The sequence below is a fragment of the Oncorhynchus nerka genome, linkage group LG4, assembly GCF_034236695.1.
Source record: "Oncorhynchus nerka isolate Pitt River linkage group LG4, Oner_Uvic_2.0, whole genome shotgun sequence".
NCBI classification, from domain to species: Eukaryota; Metazoa; Chordata; class Actinopteri; order Salmoniformes; family Salmonidae; genus Oncorhynchus; species Oncorhynchus nerka.
In genome coordinates, this window is record NC_088399.1 from 55,207,107 (window position 1) to 55,228,864 (window position 21,758).

At 41.1% G+C, this 21,758-nt stretch overlaps 1 protein-coding gene across 5 annotated transcripts in view; it reads left to right on the forward strand.

Moving 5' to 3' along the window:
* Positions 1–17,710, forward strand: part of LOC115128216 (CUGBP Elav-like family member 3) — a 32,799-nt gene extending 15,089 nt beyond the window's left edge. Inside the window, exons 4-14 of one of the 5 annotated variants that reach the window (XM_065017664.1) lie at positions 7,405–7,453; positions 8,243–8,371; positions 8,838–8,917; positions 9,250–9,390; positions 11,020–11,152; positions 11,364–11,504; positions 11,712–11,771; positions 11,883–11,987; positions 12,167–12,310; positions 12,523–12,655; positions 17,033–17,710. In XM_065017664.1, coding sequence (XP_064873736.1) covers positions 7,405–7,453; positions 8,243–8,371; positions 8,838–8,917; positions 9,250–9,390; positions 11,020–11,152; positions 11,364–11,504; positions 11,712–11,771; positions 11,883–11,987; positions 12,167–12,310; positions 12,523–12,650 — 1,110 coding nt within the window. In that variant the 3' untranslated portion in view covers positions 12,651–12,655; positions 17,033–17,710. Of the gene's footprint in view, positions 1–7,404; positions 7,454–8,242; positions 8,372–8,837; positions 8,918–9,249; positions 9,391–11,019; positions 11,153–11,363; positions 11,505–11,711; positions 11,988–12,166; positions 12,311–12,522; positions 12,656–14,483 lie in introns of all 5 variants that reach the window. The other 4 variants (XM_065017665.1, XM_065017662.1, XM_029657874.2 and 1 more) reach the window with 4 other exon arrangements.
* Positions 17,711–21,758: the final 4,048 nt, after the last annotated feature.

Here is a 21,758-nt window from a genome sequence, read left to right on the forward strand (position 1 = left end):
TTTTTTTATACATTTGCAAACATACAAAAAACTGTCTTCACATTGTCATTATGAGGTATTGTGTGTAGATTGCTGAGGGAATTTTTTTTTTTAAATCCATATTAGAAGAAGGCTTGTAACGTAACAAAATGTGGAAAAAGTCGAGGGGTCTGAATACTTTCCGAAGCCACTGTACATATTGCACTTTGGTGGAATTAAACTGACTAAACCTAAAAAAATGAAGACGCATCCCTATGACAACAGAAGTCACTGACTTTCAACGTGGTACTTTCAACGTCATAGGATACGATCTTTCCAACAAGTAAGTTCGTCAAAATTCTGCCCTGCTAGAGCTTCCCCGGTCAACTGTAAGTGGAAACGTCTAGGAGCAACAACGGCTCAGCCACGAATTGTAGGCCACATAAGCTCACAGAATGCGTAAAAATTGTCTCTCTTCCATTGCAACTAGGGTTGCACATTTTGGGGAATATTCAGAGGTGGAAACTTTCTGTGGGAATATATGGGAATTAACGGAAATATATGCAAATTAATATTAATACCATTTAAATGTAGATGTTTTTTGCATTGGATATATTTCCCATATCACATGGAGACAGCAACATAAACATTTGACTTTATCATCAAGTAGACATAATTGCAAATTATTAAATCCTTCCAATAGAAATAAAAAAATCGATTTAGTTACGAATTGAACTTTAATTAAATGAGTTAACACTTCACATGGGATGATTTCACTGAACAACAATAGAAAGGGAATATTGAATGATCCCCAATGATCCAACGCATCTCCCAAAAAATCTGTAAAATGATAGTCTGGAAACTAAAGCTTTGGTTGTCTTCCTCTCAGGCTTCCATGTCTTCTCCCTGGACCTCCTCAATGTCCACCTCTTGAACATCAGACTCCAAGGCCTCATCTTCACTGTCACTTTCCAACCTTGTTGAGGATGGCTCATTGTCAGGCTCAAAAAGCCTCAAATTTGCCCGGATGGCCACCAATTATTCAACTCTTGTATTGGTCAGCCTGTTGCGTGCTTTGCTGTGTGTGTTCCCAAACAAGGACCAGTTGCGATCTGAGGCAGCTGATGTTGGTGGGATTTGGAGGATGATGAGGCAACAGGGTAAAGAGCCTCAGATCCACAAAGTCCCTTCCACCAGGTGGCTGAAGAGATATGTGGGCATGATTGCCATATTGCATCTCCATCCCAAAGCCCTTGCTTGGAAGTGTACTTCGCCAGACTGCCAAGAACCTTGCCCTCATCCAGGCCAAGGTGGTGAGACATGGTAGTGATGACACCATAGGCTTTGTTGATCTCTGCACCAGACAGGATGCTCTTGCCAGCACACTTGGGGGTCCAACATGTAAGCTGCGGCGTGTATGGGCTTCAGGCAGAAGTCTTCACACTTTTTGATGTATATCAGAACAAAGGTATTCTCTGGTTGGAGCAACAGTGAAGAGGGCAGGGCGATACGGATTTCTTCTCTTATATCTGCAGGCAGAGTCTGAACATCAGACAGGATGGCATTGTCTCCCTCAATCCGTGCAATGGCTACTTCTATAGGTTTCAGGCAGCTTACCACTCTCTCCCAAAATACATAATCCAGGAGAATCCCCTTGATGGGGCTGTCCATATCGGCAGACTGTCAAACCTGATGACAACACCACCCCAGCGGGTGTTGCTGGGCAGCTTCAATGTGGTTCTCTTATTCTATTCTTCTCACTTTGCTTGGTGAGGTAGATTGCTGTTATAACTTGAAGACCCGTCACATACCTAACCATTTCACTGGCTCTCTTGTAGAGTGTATCCATTGCTTTCAGTGCCATGGTGTCCTTGAGGAGCAGATTCATTGCATGAGCAGCACAGCCAATGGGTGTGATGTGAGGGTAGGACTACATTCTTCACATATGATTTGTCACAGTATTTGCAAATGTACACAGCCTTTCCTTCTACATTAGCTGCAGTGAAACGTCTCCACACATCAGATAGTGCCTGTGGCATTGTCCTGTAAAGATTAGAGAAAAAAATAGTAAAATAAATAGTTTATCAGTTAGATTAAACAACTCCTTTGTAAGATAAATGTTTTAAAGTGAAACATGTATGGAAACAGGTGAATTAACACTCCTCAGTTAGCAGGCTCAAGCAAGCTAAACACACATGGTAGCAAAAACAAACTAGCAGAAATTGTTAACAATTTAGAAATGATTTAAACACACTTTGCTGTAGGCTATTTACTAGTTCACAGAAAATCATGTATGTCATAAAAAATATATTCACCCCACCTAGTATTGTAATCAAAACGTACCAGAAAGCATGTAGTCCTTGGCTCAGTGTAGTAATGCGGGCTCAATACCATCTCATTAGTGTGCAAGATCTTGACTATCAGCTGTACATGTGATGGAAGAGTGCACTGCACATGTGATGGAAGAATGCACTGTGCATGTAGAGGGTTGCAATTCCATTGAATTGGGGATAGTTTAACCAAAATATGCCACAAGACCTAGAATTGCCTTATGTGTATCCCACAAAAAAAGATTCACTGTTATAAGCTAACTTTTTTGATAAACTTAAGCAAAATTCCCCAAATTCCCGGGCTTAACTTCCCATGGAAAATTTCCAGACAAATTATTATTTTTCTCAGTATAGAGATATACTGTGCATCTTCTGATGAAGAAAAGCAGCTAGAGGAAAGAGTAGCATAAATAATTGTGGTACTTCTCTCTCTTCCTCTTGTATGACCCCAAAGAAATAGAATTGTTTAGTAATTCTACAATAGGGATTATATATTTCTATGTACGACCCAACCCCAGAGAGCCTTAAATATATAGACAGAACGAGCATGACTAGGGAGGAGTAACAGTGACATACTGAAAACAGACTTTGATAACAGGTTGTTGGCATGTGTGTGTGTGCGTAGGAGATTTCCTGTCTTTGTTTGTGTTTGGGATTGTACCTCTGTTCCTGCGCCTGCCTTTGTTACTTTGTTCATCTCTTTGTGCGAGTGTTTTATCTGTCTGTGTGAGTTTCTTTTTGTTTGCATCTGCGAATAGAGATATAGCCTATATTTCCACCAATATATTTTCTGTACTCTAAGTATCTCTGTTAGTGTGTGTGTGATGTGGAGGGGGAGATGAGGGAGCGGAGAGAAGAGGGGGGGATGGGGTGGCAGGTTGATTATGGTCCCAGGTCTCGTTGCCAGGAGACGGTGGGGACGAGGGATGCCAGGTTGCTAGGTAACCGGTGTGATGCAATGACCAGTGCTGTGTGATGGAGAGGAGGGAGAAAATAGTCATTTTGCCCCCCCATCTTCCCTCCCTCCCTCCTTGTAAATGCTCTTGAAAAATACAGAGATGGTCTCCACTGATATATTTACCGTTCAGAGTCCCTATTTTTCTGGAAGACAGGCAGAATGGATTTGAGATAAAAAGGGGAGACAAATATGTCACCCTCTTTACTTCAGCCTGTTTGGGACTTATTGATACAGTGAGTGAGTGGAGGGGACAAGAGATTATGAGCTTTTCTCTGGTTTGGGAGGGTAAGAAAGGAGGGAAGAATGTGATTAACAGGGATGTCCACACCATGTCTCTCCTATCATCTCCCATCCCACATTCACACTTCTCAATAAATGCAAGTGTGTGTCTGAGTGTGTGTGTGCACAAGCATCAGTAGGGTGATGTGTGTGTTTTGCATTGAGGGGAGGGGGTCAGGTGTGGGGGAGGGGTCTTGCTGTGATTTGATTGGATAATCTATGGATTTAATATCTCATACTGTAATCCTAGTGAAATCCTTTTTGGCATCACAGAGGGAAAGATTAACTGTGTGCTCATGTCAATGTGAGCAAGAGAGTGCCTATACATATGAGACTGCCAGGAACAGACAGTGTATGTGTGCAAAGGCTGCCTATGTGGACATTGTGTTTGTGCCACTGTGTTTGTTGAGTTTGAATAATAATCATAATGTCTCTGTATATTTGGATTTGAAAAAGGACAACATGAACATTTAAAGCTAAATTGGGTCACAGATAGGGCGGGTTTGGCCTTTGGCCGGGTTTAATCTGTGCTGTGTTTTTAAAATGAGCCTGTTGATTTGCAGAAAAAGAGAAAATATAGAAGAGAAAAATATTAAAATGGCTCTGCTTGCACAGTGTAATAGAAGCAGACATTTTCTTGGTCCCTACAGTATCTGCCCTTGAGGCAGCAATTAAATGCAACAGGCACCATCCCTTGTCCTTTTGTCCCTATAATTCCAGTTACCCCCCAAGCATCCTTTCTCCCTCACGACATATCTAATAATCCCAGCGTCTCTCAACCCGTTATTTCTCATAGGTTTTTTCTCTCCTTCATCCATCTCTTTTTCTCTCCTACGCACGATGTTCTTGGCAACGTTGTTTACCTGCTGTGGATCTCATCACAAGGTTGTCATGGTGACCGCAATGCGAGGTGCAGACTTTGTCAGATTAGCAGGGCTGGTTGCCGTGTCGACCTCGAGTGCCACTGCCTTGTTGGCCTCCACTTCTCCACTATAATCTAATTCCATTATCTTGTGCCATTTGCTCCGCTTCTTAACCGTGGAAGAACTCAAGTCATAGATAGACTAACCTAGCGTTTATATGAAATATACTCAAATATTTTATTCAGGGAACATTATATCCTAAAATTCTATTTGAGACATTTGTTGTATCATGATTAGGTTGTGTCGTTAAAGTCGAAGTGTAGGCTAAAATGTGATCTTTTGGTTTTGTTCTGTGTTTTAATACTGTAGTCTTTCACCCGTTGCAAATGAGGATTTATCCCGCAACTCATTTAGTGGATGACTTTATCCAAGTTGACTTTGCCGAACATTTGAGGCGTATAGAAAAACATCACCTCTGAGCACAAAATTCTATTCTATTTACTGACTCCCGGGAACATTCACAACGTAAAAAGGCATTTTGATTACTGTTTTCAATCCTTCCCGGTAAACAGGTGCTTCTTAATTCACATGGTCATCTAATTAATTGTCGTAATCAATGGGACACTCCACTAGAAAACCCAAGGCCTGCTGGTGATGATGTTTGTGCATGCAGATGGCAAGGGCCCTACCAGCACTGATCAATACTGTCTCCTGGTGACCAATCAAGGTTAATCAATCAGAGACAGGGATCAGTGACTGACTCAAATGTCACCAGCTCCATAATTAAGACTTTAATTAAGCCACCGTTAACACACTGACTCTGCTCTGCTCCTCGCCAATCACTGTCCTCTCTGCATCCTCCATCTGCTCTCCTTCTCAGTGCACCACCACATATGTGAAAGAGAATATTGAAGTGCCTAGCTAGACCTGCATCATTATAATGATTGTGTCATTGGTCCACAAAAGTAATTTTTGTGGATTGTGTTTTTATGATGTGTGAAAGGTTGTCTGTTTCCTTATTTGTTTTGGTTGCTCTTTCCTTACTCTGATTCCATCCATTCCTCTACAGCTCCTTCCCCCTCTCTCTCTCTCTGTTCAGAATCTCCCACCATTCTAATCCAGCGTGCTTCTGTAATCCGGATTAGCCAGCGAGCGTTCTTAATCTTATCACTTGCCTAATCCCGCGTGGTTGTGTGTGTGTGTGTGTCTAAGAGAGAGACACACTCATTCTCTGGGAGGGAATATAATTGATGGGGAATGAGAAGAGAGGAAAAAAAGAACAGTAAACCAGGAGGGTGATGGGCAGGGCTTCATTAGAATGTGAGGGAGTGGCCAGCTCATATTCCAGCCCTTTCTTGAGTTCTACATACATACACAATATATGTACAGTAGCAGTCAAAAGTTTGAACACACCTACTCATTCAAGGGGTTTTTCTTTATTTTTACTATTTTCTACATTGTAGAATAATAGTGAAGACATCAAAACTATGAAATAACACATATGGAATCATGTAGTAACCAGAAAAGTATATATTTAATATTTGAGATTCTTCAAAGTAGCCTCCCTTTGCCTTGATGACAGCTTTGCATACTCTTGGCATTCTCTCAACCAGCTTCATGAGGTAGTCACCTGGAATGCATTTCAATAAACAGGTGTGCCTGGTTAAAAGTACATTTGTGTTATTTCTTTCTTTCTTAATGCGTTTGAGCCAATCAGTTGTGTTGTGACAAGGTAGGGGCGGTATACAGAAGATATCCTTATTTGGTAAAAGACCAAGTCCATATTATGGCATCAACAGCTCAAATAAGCAAAGAGAAACAACAGTCCATCATTACTAAGACATGAAGGTCAGTCAATCCAGAAAATGTGAAGACATTCAAGAATGCCTTCAAGTGCAGTCGCAAAAACCATGATGAAACTGGCTCTCATGAGGACCACCACAGAAAAGGAAGACCCAGAGGATGCAGAGGATACGTTCATTAGAGTTAACAGCATCTCAGATTACAGCCCAAGTAAATGCTTCACAGAGTTCAAGTAACAGACACATCTCAAAATGAACTGTTCAGAGGTGACTGAGTGAATCATCCTTTCATGGTAGAATTTCTACAAGGAAACCACTACTGAAGGACACCAATAAGAATAAAAGACTTGCTTGGGACAAGAAACACGAGCAACGGACATTAGACCAGTGGAAATCTGTCCTTTGGTCTGATGAGTCCAAATTTGAGATTTTTGGTTCCAACAGCCGTGTCTTTGTGAGATACAGAGTAGGTGAACAGATGATCTCAGCATGTGTAGTTCTCACCGTGAAGCATGGAGGAGGAGGTGTGATGGTGTGGGGGTGCTTTGCTAGTGACACTGTTGGTGATTTATTTAGAATTCAAGGCACACTTAACCAGCATGGCTACCCCACATTCTGCAGCGATACGGCATCCCATCTGGTTTGCGCTTAGTGGGACTATCATTTGTTTTTCAACAGGACAATGACCCCAAACACACCTCCAGGCTGTGTAAGGGCTATTTGACCGAGAAGGAGAGTGATGGAGTGCTGCATCTGATGACCTGTCCTCCCCAATCACCCAAACTCAACCAAATTGAGGTGGTTTGGGATGAGTTGGACCGCAGAGTGAAGGAAAAGCAGCCAACAAGTGCTCAGCATATGTGGGAACTGTTGGAAAAACATTCCTCATGAAGCTGGTTAAGAGAATGCCATGAGTGTGCAAAGCTGTCATCAAGGTAAAGGGTGGCTACTTTGTAGAATCTCAAAATATAAACTATAACTTTTGATTTGTTTAACACTTTTTTGGTTACTACATGATTCCATATGTGTTGTTTCATAGTTTTGATGTCTTCACTATTATTTTACAACGTAGAAAATAGTTTTAAACCCTCGAATGAGTAGGTGTGTCCAAACGTTTGACTGGTACTGTATGTAAAGCAAATAAACAAGAATCTTCATAATTATGGATGTGCCTTGGGATAAGAGGACCATGTAATGTGGGCTTTCTATTTCAGATGAACCGGCCCATTCAAGTGAAGCCAGCAGACAGCGAGGGCAGAGGGGGTAAGAGACACCCCTCCATAGCAACACCTGTTCAAACAACCCCTGAAGAGAATTGCAACTGTTCAATCAACACCTTTCCAAAACACCTGTCTAACGTGTTACATTTTTTAAACAACAATCAAGACTAAACCCTGAAATGGCTTCAGCCCAGCTTCAACAAAAATACCCACTCGTCACTGCTGCTAAGCACCACCTGCCTCTAAATAACACTTCTAGAAATTCTTCCTAACCCCCCCCCCCCCCCCCCATATTCAAGTAGAATTATTCTTAAGTGCCAGACTAAAGAAAGTAAATATAATAAGGATTTCAACTGCTGTTTTCATGACCTCAAAGACATTGTCACCTAAGCATACAGAACTGGATGACGAAGAAGCATTCCAGTCTGAGCCAGATCATGCTCTTTGTGCAGCAGGTTTATTGATACTGCACTCTGGTGGCCTTTTCCATATATAGCAGGGTTATAGCACAATATTCACAGACGTCAATATACTACATATATTGTAACAACATCCAATTAAAAATGTAGCTGATTGATTAACACATTTTGGTTTATAAGGTGCAAATTCCTGAGCATGTTCTTGTGTTGTATGATAACTTTTTCTCTTTACCTACATGTTATCCTTTCTCTCTCTCTCAACCATTAAATAATTCCATTCTAATTCATGCCCTTTGCCTCTACCTATTACTGGCCTCAACCAACCACTCTCTCTGCTCTTCTCTCCATCACTGTCTGTCCATATTCCTCTCTCTTCGTTCCTGTTTTGGCCCCTCACCTCACATTCCCCTTAGAAGACAGGAAGCTGTTTGTTGGCATGCTGGGGAAGCAGCAGTCGGATGCCGACGTGAGGAAGATGTTTGAGGAGCTTGGGAGCATTGAAGAGTGCACAGTGCTCCGCGGGCCTGACGGCACTAGCAAAGGTAGCCAACACCATTACTGCAACACTGACCGCTACAACGTCTAGCCTTATATCAACACCACAACATCAACACCACTAAAATATTACCATTAAGGTCAGGAATCAGTCACAATCAAACTCATACCACTACAAAGATGGATGCTTCATTTTCTGTGTTTGTTGTACGAGGTATGACTCATTTATAATTTTATTTAACTATTAGTGGACCAGGTAAGTTGACTGAGAACACATTCTCATGTACAGCAAAGACCTGGGGAATATAATGATGCAATATGTTTTATAGGTCATAGTTAATATTGGTCAACGTGGTTTATGAGCTATGATTGATGAAGCAATTAATGTTTTGTGGACCACAGTTAATGACGCAGCTATAACTAATGAAGCGCCGATTGTCTGATGCATTTTCTAGGGATATGTTGTGTCACGTGAGGGGAGGCCAGGGTTTGACGATGTGTCATGTTTTATAGGCTGTGCCTTTGTGAAGTACCAGAACAACGTAGAGGCTGCGGCAGCCATCAGCACTCTGCATGGGAGCCGCACTCTACCGGTCAGTCTCTCTCTTTCACTCACTCACTCACTCACTCACTCACTCACTCACTCACTCACTCACTCACTCACTCACTCACTCACTCACTCACTCACTCACTCACTCACTCACTCACTCACTCACTCACACAACATAGGGACTCATCAACAGTTAAACACTGCTACCGTCAGACCTCCTCCTACACAAACACTCCATGGCCTACTGTAATTTATAGGAGTTGAGAACATATTTGTGGAATGCCCTCATCAGTCCTCGTGTTGGTTATATAGGTCATTTGGTTACAGAGATGTGTGTCATTTTTGCTGTGTAATATCTGTAATCTCCCCCTGCAGGGTGCCTCCTCCAGCCTGGTGGTGAAGTTCGCCGACTCTGAGAAAGAGCGAGGGATAAGGCGCATGCAGCAGGTGGCGTCCCAGCTGGGGGTCATCAGTCCCATGACCTTACACCTCGGGGCTTACAATGCCTACACACAGGTAGTGAGTACTAGTAGTACTGAACCCCAAACACAGGCATTATGCAGAGATTGTAATACGCAGGCCAACACACTAGTTGTAGTAAAATGGCTATGTCCCAAATGGCACCCTATTTCTTATATGGGTCAAAAGTAGTGCACTACAGTGCATTCAGAAAGTATTCAGACCCCTTAACGTTTTACACAATTTGTTACGTTACAGCCTTATTAAGAAAAATCCATATGAATCTACACACAATACCCAATAATGACAAAGCGAAAACAGGTTTTTAGAAATGTTTGCAAATGTATTCAACATTTTAAAACAGAAATAGCTTATTTACATAAGTATTCAGACCCTTTGCTATGAGACTTGAAATTGAGCTCCGGTGCATCCTGTTTCCATTGATCATCCTTGAGATGTTTTCTACAACTTGATTGGAGTCCACCTGTTGTAAATTCAATTGATTGGACATGATTTGGAAAGGCATACACTTGTCTAGAAAAGGTCCCACAGTTGACAGTGCATGTCAGAGCAAAAACCAAGCCATGAGGTTGAAGGAATTGTCCGTTGAGCTCCGAGACATGATTGTGTCGAGGCACAGAGCTAGGGATGGATACCAAAACATTTCTACAGCATTGAAGGTCCCGAAGAACACAGTGGCCTCCATCATTCGTAACTGGAAGAAGATTGGAACCACCAAGACTAATCGGGGGAGAAGGGCCTTCGTCAGGGAGGTGACCAAGAACCCGATGGTCACTTTGACAGAGCTCCAGAGTTCCTATGTTGAGATAGGAGAACCTTCCAGAAGGACAACCATCTCTGCAGCACTCCACCAATCAGGCCTTTATGGTAGAGTGGCCAGACTTTGCTTGGAGTTTGCTCCTAAACAAGATTATCTGGTCTGATGAACCCTAGATTGAACTCTTAGGCCTGAATGCCAAGAGTCACATCTGGAGGAAACTTGGCACAGTGAACAATGGTGGGTGGCAGCATCATACTGTGGGATGTGTTTCAGCGGCAGGGACTGGGAGACTAGTCAGGATCAAGGCAAAGATGAACAGAGCAAAGTACAGAGAGATCCTTGATGAAAACCTGCTCCAGAGTTCTCAGGACCTCAGACTGAGGAGAAGGTTCACCTTCCAACAGGACAACAACCCTAAGCACACAGCCAAGACAATGCAGGAGTGGCTTCAGGACAAGTCTCTGAATGTCCTTGTATGGCCCAGCCAGAGCCCGGACTTGAACCCAATCAAACATCTCTGGAGAGACCTCAAAATAGCTATGCAGCAACGCTCCCCATCCAACATGACAGAGCTTGAGAGGATCTGAAGATAAGAATAGGAGATACACCCCAAATACTGGTGTGCCAAGCTTGTAGCGTCATACCCAAGAAGACTCAAGGCTGTAACTGCTGCCAAAGGTGCTTGAACAACGTACTGAGTAAAGGGTCTGAATACTTTTCATTTTTAATACATTTGCAAAAATGCATACATTTTAGAATAAGGATGTAACGTAACATTTTTTGGGAAAAAGTCAGGGGAATAATTTCCGAATGTACTGTATATGGGGAATATGGTGCCATTTGGGACGCATACTGACAGTGAATGACATCGAAGGACTCCCTCTTTCTCTCTTCATTCTTTGTAGCTGGTGCAGCAGCAGGCTCTGGTGGCCCAGTCGGCGTATTTGTCTCCTGTATCCACCATCACCATGCAGCAGTTGGCTGCCCTCAACCCCAGCAGCCTCATGGCCACGCCCATCGCATCACTCACTACCTCAGGTAATAAGAAGCTCTCATCCTCCACCACTTCATCCCCTCCTACAGGATTCTCTGCTCGTCTCACAGTTTCTCTTTATTCTTTATACAGTATATATTTTGTTTTTCTAGAGTCTTTGCCCCATATATTTCTGCCTTTGATACTATTTTATTGCATTTGTTATTGTGTTTGTTTGACCATGTCTGTCTGTCCCCGAATGCTCTTCCTGTGCAGGGACCAGCACTCCGCCCACCATGGCAGCCACACCAGTGCCTGCTCTGCCTCCACCACTCAGCTACCCTCCAGTGCCAGCTCCACCCAATGGACAGTCAGCATCTGAAACCCTGTACACCAATGGAATTCATTCTTACCAAGGTATCTCACTCAATCTGATGAAAGTCAAGAGTATCATTATGAAAATGTAATCCAATGAACCTTATCTAGGATTTTGGTTGGTTTACTAAGAATCCTGGTGCACGGCACCCAATGCCATTTAGAGCATGTACTCATCCTCCTAAAAGCTTGTTTGTACAGTAGTTGATAAATCATGCTGTTATTTTTCTCTTTGATTCTCTCTCTCAGCTCAGAGTCCAGTTTTGGATCCTATTCAGCAAGCATACGCAGGGATGCAGCACTACACAGGTGGGACAGTAGTGAGTCCGCTTGAGTCCTTAAAATTTCCCAGAGGAAATTTTAGGTTTGAAATGCCCTCTCAACAGTCCTTAATGTTTACTTATGCGAACACACCCACAGCAACATACCCTGCTGCCTATGGAATGGTGGGGCAGCCATTCCCACACCAACACACAATGCTTGCACAGCAACATCAGCAGCCTCAGCAACTGCAGCAACGAGAAGGTAATTTCTACCTACTTGTCCTCCCTCCTATGAATTCTCACTTTTGACTATTTTCAATGTTGGTTTCCCACAAAGTTTACACTGCCTCAATCACTACCTCATCCTGATAATCTCAAGTCACGTAAGAACCCCTCAGGGAGCCTTGATGGTCTAACCTTGCACTGTATTCTTCTTCTCAGGGCCTGAGGGGTGTAACATCTTCATCTATCACCTGCCTCAGGAGTTCACTGACTCAGAGATGCTGCAAATGTTCATCCCCTTCGGCAACGTCATCTCAGCAAAGGTCTTTGTTGACCGTGCCACCAATCAGAGCAAGTGCTTTGGTGAGTGACGGCGATGACAACGAATGCGTCCCAAATGACACAATGTACCCTATGTAGTGCACTACTTTTGACCAGGGCCCATAGGGAATAGTGTGCCACATTGGGAACACAGTCAATGATGATATTGAGGAGGCAGTGCTGGGAAGGATTGCTCTCTTCTTGTAGTATTAATACTTTCACAGAATTGTCTATAACTGTTTGCTTCTCTTCAGGTTTTGTGAGTTTTGACAACCCGTCCAGTGCTCAGACAGCAATTCAGGCCATGAATGGTTTCCAGATTGGCATGAAGAGACTCAAGGTGCAGCTTAAGAGGCCCAAGGATGCCAACCGACCCTACTAAATGAGGTGAGCAAGGTGGGATGAGAATGAAGGGTGAGATGGATGGTCAGGGCGATTGACAGGGAGTGGAAACTATTAAAGGTAGGTTATGGCAGGGTTATTCATCTTATAACCTAAGAGGGCCGAAGCCTGCTGGTTTTCTGTTCTACCTGAGAATGAATTGCACCCAACCGCTGTCCCAGGTCTAAATCAGTATCTGATTAGAGGGCAACAATGAAAAAATGCAGTGGAACTGGCTTCGGTGTCTTAAGGGCATTATGGGATAAAGGGAGAATTTTATGTTTTAATTTTGTGGAAGATCAGTATTAAAATGATCAACTGTGATAAAATACACTGCATGACCAAAAGTATGTGGACACCTGCTCGTCGAACATCTCATTCCAAAATCATGGGCGTTAATATGGAGTTGGTCCCCTCTTTGCTGCTACAACAGCCTCCACTCTTCTGTGAAGACTTTCCACTAGATGTTTGAACATTTCTGTGGGGACTTCCATTCAGCCACAAGGTCGGGCACTGATGATGGGCAATTAGGCTTGGCACGCAGTCGGTGTTCCAATTCATCCAAAAAGGTGTTAGATGGGTTTGAGGTCAGGGCTCTGTACAGGCCAGTTCTTCCATACCGATCATGACAAATATACATTTCTGTATTGACTTCGCTTTGTGCACGGGGTCATTGTCATGCGGAAACAGGAAAGGGCCTCCCAAACTGTTGCCACAAAGTTGGAAGCACAGAATCGTCTAGAATGTAATTGTATGCTGTAGTGTTAAAATTTCCCTTCACCGGAACTAAGGGGCCTAGCCTGAACTATGAAAAACAGCCACAGACCGACCATTATTCCTCCTCCACCAAACTTAACAGTTGCCACTATGCATTGGGGCAGGTAGCGTTCTCCTGGCATCTGCCAAACCCAGATTCCTCCGTCGGACTGCCAGATGGTGAAGCGTGATTCATCACTCCAGAGAACGTGTTTCCACTGGTCCAGAGTCCAATGACGGCGAGCATTACACCACTGCAGCCAACGCTTGGCATTGCGCATGGTGATCTTAGGGTTGTGTGTGGTTCCTTGGCCATGGAAACCCATTTCATGAAGCTCCCGACAAACAGTTCTATTGCTGACGTTGCTTCCAGAGGCAGTTTGGAACTCGGAAGTGAGTGTTGCAACCAAGGACAGACGTGCTACGCTGCCCTTTTCTGTGAGGTTGTGTGGCCTACCACTTTGCGGGTGAGACATTGTTGCTCCTAGACGTTTCCACTTCACAATAACAGCACTTACAGTTGAACATAGCAGCACTAACAGGGCAGAAATTTGCGAAATAACTTGTTGGAATGGTGGCATCCTATGATGGTGCCACGTTGAATGTCACTGAGCTCTTGAGTACGGGCCATTCTACTGCCAATGTTTGTCTATGGAGATTGCATGGCGGTGTGCTCGGTTTTAAACACCTGTCAACAACGGCTGTGGCTGCAATAGCAGAATCCACTGATTTGAAAGGGTGCCCACATACTTTTGTATATATAGTGTAAGTGACCCAGATCCACATGTGAGTGAGGTGACAGTCTTCTAAAAGCAGTAGTTGTTTAAAACATTTACACAAAATCATAGGACTACTTGGTTTGTTGAGATATGGCCATAACACTGCCATGACAAAAGGGTTGACAAAATGTTTAATTATTCAAAAGTAGATTTGAAATAGTCCAGACAAATATAGCAAGTGTTGTATGATTGGGTTGAAGACAATAACTATTATACGTTATTAATTTATTTTGTACTTTTTATTTATTGTTTTTGTGCTGTGTCATATGTCATTTTCCTGAAAAAACATCATACCACAGTCAAGACTGTCCTGTCCATACATATATCGTGGAGACTACGTGGCTATGGTTGCCTAGCAACCGCTAAAAAAACCTTCCTCTCACAGCGTTGTAAGTTAATTGGCCTGTGTTGGTTGCTGTGGCAATATTGCCTGTGATGGTTGCCATTAGCAATTTTATTTTTGACCGTTGCCTTTATTCACCATGCTCAACTGCATGGCGAGTTGCTGTGGCGACCATGAATTGTGTTTGGTGCATTGTGAGTTTCCTCTATTATTTTGTCCTGTTTTGCAAACACTGATCAATTATACTATCACTGTACTCAAGATTTTGTAAGCAATTGATTATCATGACATGCTATTATATTTTTTTGTAATATAAGTATTTTATTGCGCAGAGCAATATTAAGCATTAACCCTAAAATCAAACATGGATATAAATATTTCCTTTGATGGATTTTGTTTTTGATTAGTTTCCTTTTTGTTGTTTGTCATGATTATCATTCTTACATATCCCCCATGTTTAGTTGGTTGGTGTTTTAGTTTCTGGGAGCGCAGGGTTTTTGTGAGGTTGTAATTGAATCCAAGTGACTTTGTGCCTGAACTTTGTTTGTTTTTGGTATGACTCGTTGTGAGAATAAGTATGTGTAGCCTACCTACAAATTAGTAACATAATGATGCTGTGTGCATATGTGTACCTGTGCAGATCCACATAAAGTACTTGTGTGTATTAATAAATAAAGTAGTGTGTGTGGTTTTGTGTGTGTACCAAGTGAGACACTAACATTTCATGTGAGAGTTTGGGGTAAAATTGTATGTTGTCATTGTGACACATCACACGTGCTGCTGACTGAGGTACAGCATTCCTCTGTAGGAATTCTGGGTTACTACGAATTTCCAATCAAAAAAGAAGCCATAGGCTACGGTCTCATGTGCAACCTTTGATATAACTGCTTATTTTAGAGGATGAGTTTGAAAATCGTCCTCTGTTATCTTTTAAAATTATTTAATAGGAATGTATATTTTTTTACTTGTTTGGTCAATGAGATTTAACTAGAGTATTAAGAGTATTAAGAAGAGAACTAGAAAAAATATCTCCCAGAATTCCTATTGTGCATGTTTGGAATTTATTTGCCTGCCAAAACAAGACAAAAAAAAGATTTAAATAAGAAATGCACATCAATGCAGCAGTATGGTTGTCACTGTATGAGTTGCATGTACCCTAGGCGTGCTTGTTTAGTGAAAAATGAGGACATCCATGTGATATCTGTGTAACCAACGTGTTTGAAGATGTTTCTCCCACACTGAAGAGTGTGAACATATTAAATATACAGTGGGGTCAGAAATGATTGACACCCTTTATAAAGATGAGGAAAAATTACTGTAGAAAATATATAATTCAAATACTGATCAATATTCTATGCTCCAAAAAAAATCAAAAAAATCATTTTATACTAATACTGCTCAGGGAAATATATTTTGTTTAACAAGTAATACTTTTTTTCTTAAGAAAATGTAGGGGTTCAAGTGATTGACAGACCTGTTTTCAAAACCTTTCAATACCTCACCTTGCGAGGATAACGTCACTGAGCCTTTAAAAAAAAAATTATGAGTTGGAGGACACATTGGGAGGGATCTTAGACCATTCGTCCATACAGAATCTTTCCAGATCCTTGATATCATTAATATGCGCTTATGGGCTGCCCTCTTCTATTCAAACCACAGGTTTTCAATGGGTTTCAAGTCCTAAGATTTTTGGCAAATTTAACAATTTCTTTGTAGATTTAGATGTGTGCTTGTGATTGTCTTGCTGGAAGATCCACTTGCAGACAAGTTTCAGCCTCCTGGCAGAGGCAGCCAGGTTTGCCTGGTTGGGTAATGTTTATGATGCCGTTAAACTTAACAAGGCTCAAGGACCAGTTGAAACAAAATAGCTTACGTGTAGGCCTTGTCAAAGAAGTCAACGGCATCATGAGCTTTACCCAGTACCAGGATATTTTAGCCAAAAACCTGGTTGTCTCTGCCAAGAGGCTGAAATTTGGCCACAAGTGAATCTTCCAGCAAGACAATAACCCCAAGCACTGAAGTAAACATCAAAACCCACAAAGAAATTGTTAATTGACCCCCCCCAAAAAATTAAACCCATTGAAAACCTGTGGTTTGAATTGAATAGAGTAGTCCATAAGCGCAGACAAAGAATATCAAGGATCTGGAAGGATTCTGATTGGCGGAATGGTCTAAGATCCCTCCCAATGTGTTCTCCAACTCATAAAACATTTTAGAAAAAGGCTCAGCGACATTATCCTCGCAAAGTGAGGTATTGAAAACGGGTGTCAATCATTTTGACCCCTACCTTTCTGAGGAAAAAAATAATTACTTGTTAAACTAAATCTTTCTCTGAACAACTGTATTAGTATATAATAATATAATTTCCCCATTATTTTGAGCATACAATACAGCTCAGTGTTAGAATTATTTGTCAATAATTTCGGACTCCACTGTATATGCTAATCTAAACTATTTTAATATTTGTATTCATCCTCTCTCTTTCTTTCTGTCTCTCTCTCCCAGGGAAGATATGAGTTCTATCAAGAAACTACTTCCAGCATTTTGGTTTCGCCCAAACCGTATAGCAAAGGAGCAACAACACTTCTCGAAAAATAAGATCAAATATATGTATCATCTAAAAATCAGCAACAACAGAATAAAACATATGTGGTGGGTGGTTCGGAGTACACATACCATTCCACAGCTGGATTCAGTCATTATGTACAGTACCAGTCAAATGTTTGGACACACCTACTCATTCACGTTTTTTCTTTATTCTTGCTATTTTCTACATTGTAGAATAATGTTGAAGTCATCAAAACTATGAAATAACACATGAAATCAAGTAGTAACCAAAAAAGTGTTTTATATTTGAGATTTTTCAAAGTAGCCACCCTTTACCTTGATGACAGCTTTGCACACTCTTGGCATTCTCTCAACCAGCTTCATGAGGTAGTCACCTGGAATGCATTTCAATTAACAGGTGTATCTTGTTAAAAGTTCATTTGTGGAATTTCTTTCCTTTTGTCAGTTGTGACAAGGTAGGGGTGGTATTCAGAAGATAGCCCTATTTGGTAAAAGACCAAGTCCATATTATGGCAAGAACAGTTCAAATAAGAAATTATAGTCCATCATTACTTTAAGACATGAAGGAAGGTCAGTCAATCGGGAAAATGTCAAGAACTTTGAAAGTTTCTTCAAGTGCAGTTGCAAAAACCATCAAGCGCTATGATGAAACTGGCTCTCATGAGGACTGCCACAGGAAAGGAAGATCCGGAGTTACCTCAGCTGCATAGGATAAGTTCATTAGAGTTAACTGCACCTCAGATTGCAGCCCAAATAAATGCTTTACCGAGTTCAAGTAACAGACATCTCAACATCAACTGTTCAGAGGAGACTGCATGAGTCAGGCCTTCATGATCGAATTGATTGTTTGGAAAGAATTGGACTGCAAAGTGAAGGAAAAGCAGCTAACAAGTGCTCAGCATATGTGGGAACTCCTTCAAGACTGTTGGAAAAGCATTCCAGGTGAAGCTGGTTGAGAGAATGCCAAGAATGTGCAAAGCTGTCATCAAGGCAAATGGTGGCTACTTTAAAGAATCTAAATTCTAAAAAATATTTTGATTTGATAAACACCTTTTTTGGTTACTACATGATTCCATGTGTTATTTCTTAGTTTTGATGTCTTCACTGTTATTCTACAATGTAAAAATAGAACAATTAAGAACAACCCTTGAATGTGTAGGTGTGTCCAAACTTTTGACTGGTACTGTACAAACTGTACTATCAGATACAAGGTCTACATGAAAAAGCATATCACTTATTCTAATGAACAGGGTTTCACTGAATAGTGTGGTTTGTGGTCCATAACTTAAGAGGGAAGGGCAATATATGGGATGGAGAAGTGGGATGGTAACCTTATTGGGGGGGGGGGGGTAAATGCTATTTTGTATGATTACCATTGGTCGAATTGGTATGTAGATTTAGTTTATTATTTTAAATTAAAGACGAGGAATAATTAAGCAAGAAGAACAATCAACTTCTTCTCACTGTACATATCTTTGTTTTAAATGGAGTCAAATAATGAAAAAATATGTAAGTTATTACAACCACTACTATTGTTATTGGCATAGGGGTGTGAGGGATGGTAATTGGGTGGAATTTTTGTATCTTAATTTTTTACTTTTAATGTATTTGTTATGCAATTGAAGGGGGAGATATGGCTATTTTTTATTTTAGAAAATAGAATATTCCTATGTTCTACAGTACAAGACTATGGATACACGTATTGTAGAATTTGTAATTACATAAATGTAATTATCAAAATCACAATTGTTTCATTATTTATTCTCTAAAATTGCTGTTTTAAAACATATGTCTTTAAGAAAAAATAAAGTACAATTTCGAAAATGATGTGTGCCTGGTGTGTAACAGAGAGCTGTGGGTTTTTATATAGACAGTTGCGGCCAAATATATAGACACCCTTGCACTTCCTTAAATAAGAAATTGAAAAAAAACGTTTGGTTTCCACACATTGTTGGATTTGAAACATTGCAGAACCAAATTTATTTTTGTAAGATTAAGTTTACAATTTGATTTGAGAAAATAAAGAAAATAGATTGTATTAAGTTATTGTTACCCTGGAACTAGTACTTGATTGCACATCTTTTGGCCAAGATACAGTAAATGCCAACAAATGCACCATCCCTACAATCAAAGATGGGGAGGTTTGATAATGCTGTTGTGTTTCGTTGTTGCCTCTGATACCGGGGGTCTTGAACGTGTACAAGAAATCAGCAGATTATCAGGTGTTTTGTAGTCCAATGTTCAACCCAGAGTCTAAAAACCGGGTCTCCATTGAAGGCTGTGAGTCTTCCAGCAGGACAATGACCCCCAACACATCACAAAGCACCCAGGAATCGTTAAGAAGAGATACTGGACTGTTTTGGAGTGGCCATCTAAGAGTCCAGATCTGAATCACATCCAAAACCTATGGTGAGATCAGAAAACAGCAGTTGGTGGAGGGAAACCCTAAAATATTGAATAATTAGATCAGTTTGGTGTTGAAAAGTGGGCCAAATTGTCAGTAGAAATGTGCAGCAAGCTCATTGATGGCTACAATAAGCATATGTCTGCAGTTGTCATGGTTAAGGGTGTGCAACCAAGTACTAGCTCCGGGGTGCCGATAATATTGTCCAAGCCATTTGCCTTTATTTTCTCAATTCAAAATTGTAATCTTAAACTTACAAAAATAAAATAGGTTTTGCAATGTTGAAAATCCAATAAGGATTTGACCAAAAGTTGTATTTTCAATTTCAACTTATTTCAGAAGAAATAGGGAATTATTTGCCTAGTTAAATAAAGGTTAAATAAAAAAAATAAAAAGACAAAAGAAAAGTGCAAGGGTGCCAATATTTGTCCGTAACTATATACCTTGAAAGATGTATTTTCTGGCTTTCACTTTACTCTAGTACCCCTACTTCCCCATTGGGTGGTTCCATGTCAATCATGACATCCACCATCTCAAATTGTTCTGAAACTGTGTCTGTTAGTTAGAAACACATAAGATTAGCATTCCTGCAATATTGTTCTGTTGAAATATAATTTGATCTGAAAAATTCAGCTAATTGATTGCGCCCAAATTGACCATTTTAATTTACAGGATTCAGATATTCAATAAATACTGTACCTAAAATTCTATTTGGAGCAAACTTTTTTCTAACAATGAGTAAGACATGAGGAATCCAAAGAAATGGTCAGACGCCAACCATGGACCCCCCACGCCATTCCCACATGAATCGTATAAATTAAAGTGGCCAATTTGGGTGCAATCAATTATCTTAATTTCATAGAGATCAAATTATACTTCAACAAAATTGTTGCAGAAATGCTAATCTTATCTGTTTCTAACAACAGAAACAATTTCAAAATCATCTGAGATGGTGGGTGTCAAGCCTCTTTCTTGTGCTTTTTGAGGTGAAAAGACCCCATTGGAATATAGTAAGACACAATGTGGGATTATAGTATTAGGGGTATACAACACAGATTCCCATTGGCCTAGACCTAACGCATCTATATTGAACCTCCAGCGGCATAGCTAAACTAGTTTGTACTGGAGTTCGATCCGATGGTCCATTGAAAGCATGGCAAACTTATTTTCAACCAAGTCAGCTTGCAGGCGCTTGGCCCGCCACAAGGAGTTGCTAGAGCGCGATGGGACAAGGAAATCCCAGCCAGCCAAACCCTCTGCTAACCCAAATGACGCTGGGACAATTGTGCGCCGCCTCATGGGTCTCCCGGTCACGGCCGGCTGTAACACAGCCTGGGATCGAACCCGGGTCTGTAGTGACGCCTCAAGCACTGTGATGCAGTGCCACTTCTTTATATTTCCTTGTTATCGGACTTCTACCTGCAACTGGAAAAAGGCGTTTATTAGACACCAGTCCCTTACAAATCGAGAAATAAGGAAGTATCACCACGTAAAGGTGAAAAATTGTCCCCTATCCATAACCCATTCTAAGCTAAAACCATGTACAAAGTAGGCCTACAGGAATCTAAGTAGAGCTATAGGCCCTGCTTTTTCACTCATATTGCAGCCTTGTCTGTCTACTCAGACTATGCTGGTAAAGCAGCAGTTTGAAAATGAATAATTGGCTTTGATACTCTGATTGGTTAGAGATGATCCAATTGCTGATGACTTTGTTTTGTACAACGCCCCTCCTCACTATTAACCACTTCTACGATGGTAGTCTGACTAAAGTATGCAGCAAAAGAGAGCAGCGGAATAATTTAGTTTGAGTTGTCATGTTAATTGCTGCTTAGATAATAGGCTACAATTAATTTAAAGATTTTGTCTAATAATGTGATTCATTCTAGCTCGAACACCAACAATTTGTTTCAGTCATTTATTACAGGTCAGCCCCAAAGATACCTTCAGATAAAATGTACACTGGTCAGTGCATGAAGCCAAAGATGGCCTGTTATGGAAATATGCAGGAGGGGAGGAGATCAGGTGGGACCATTCTAGCCAATGAGAGGGCTTATACGCGTGTGAACGGTGTATAGAGATAAATGTTTTTTTGTTGACAAAATTCGACACTCTCATTGACCTCCATACAAAAAAAATATCTCACGTCGTTACCTTATTTTTCTTCCACAGATTTTGGGCGGAGTAAAACCTCTCGCTTCGCCTCTTCCTATCTGATGTAGCCAAGGCTCAAAACTGAACTGTGGCAGAGAAGGAAGAGAA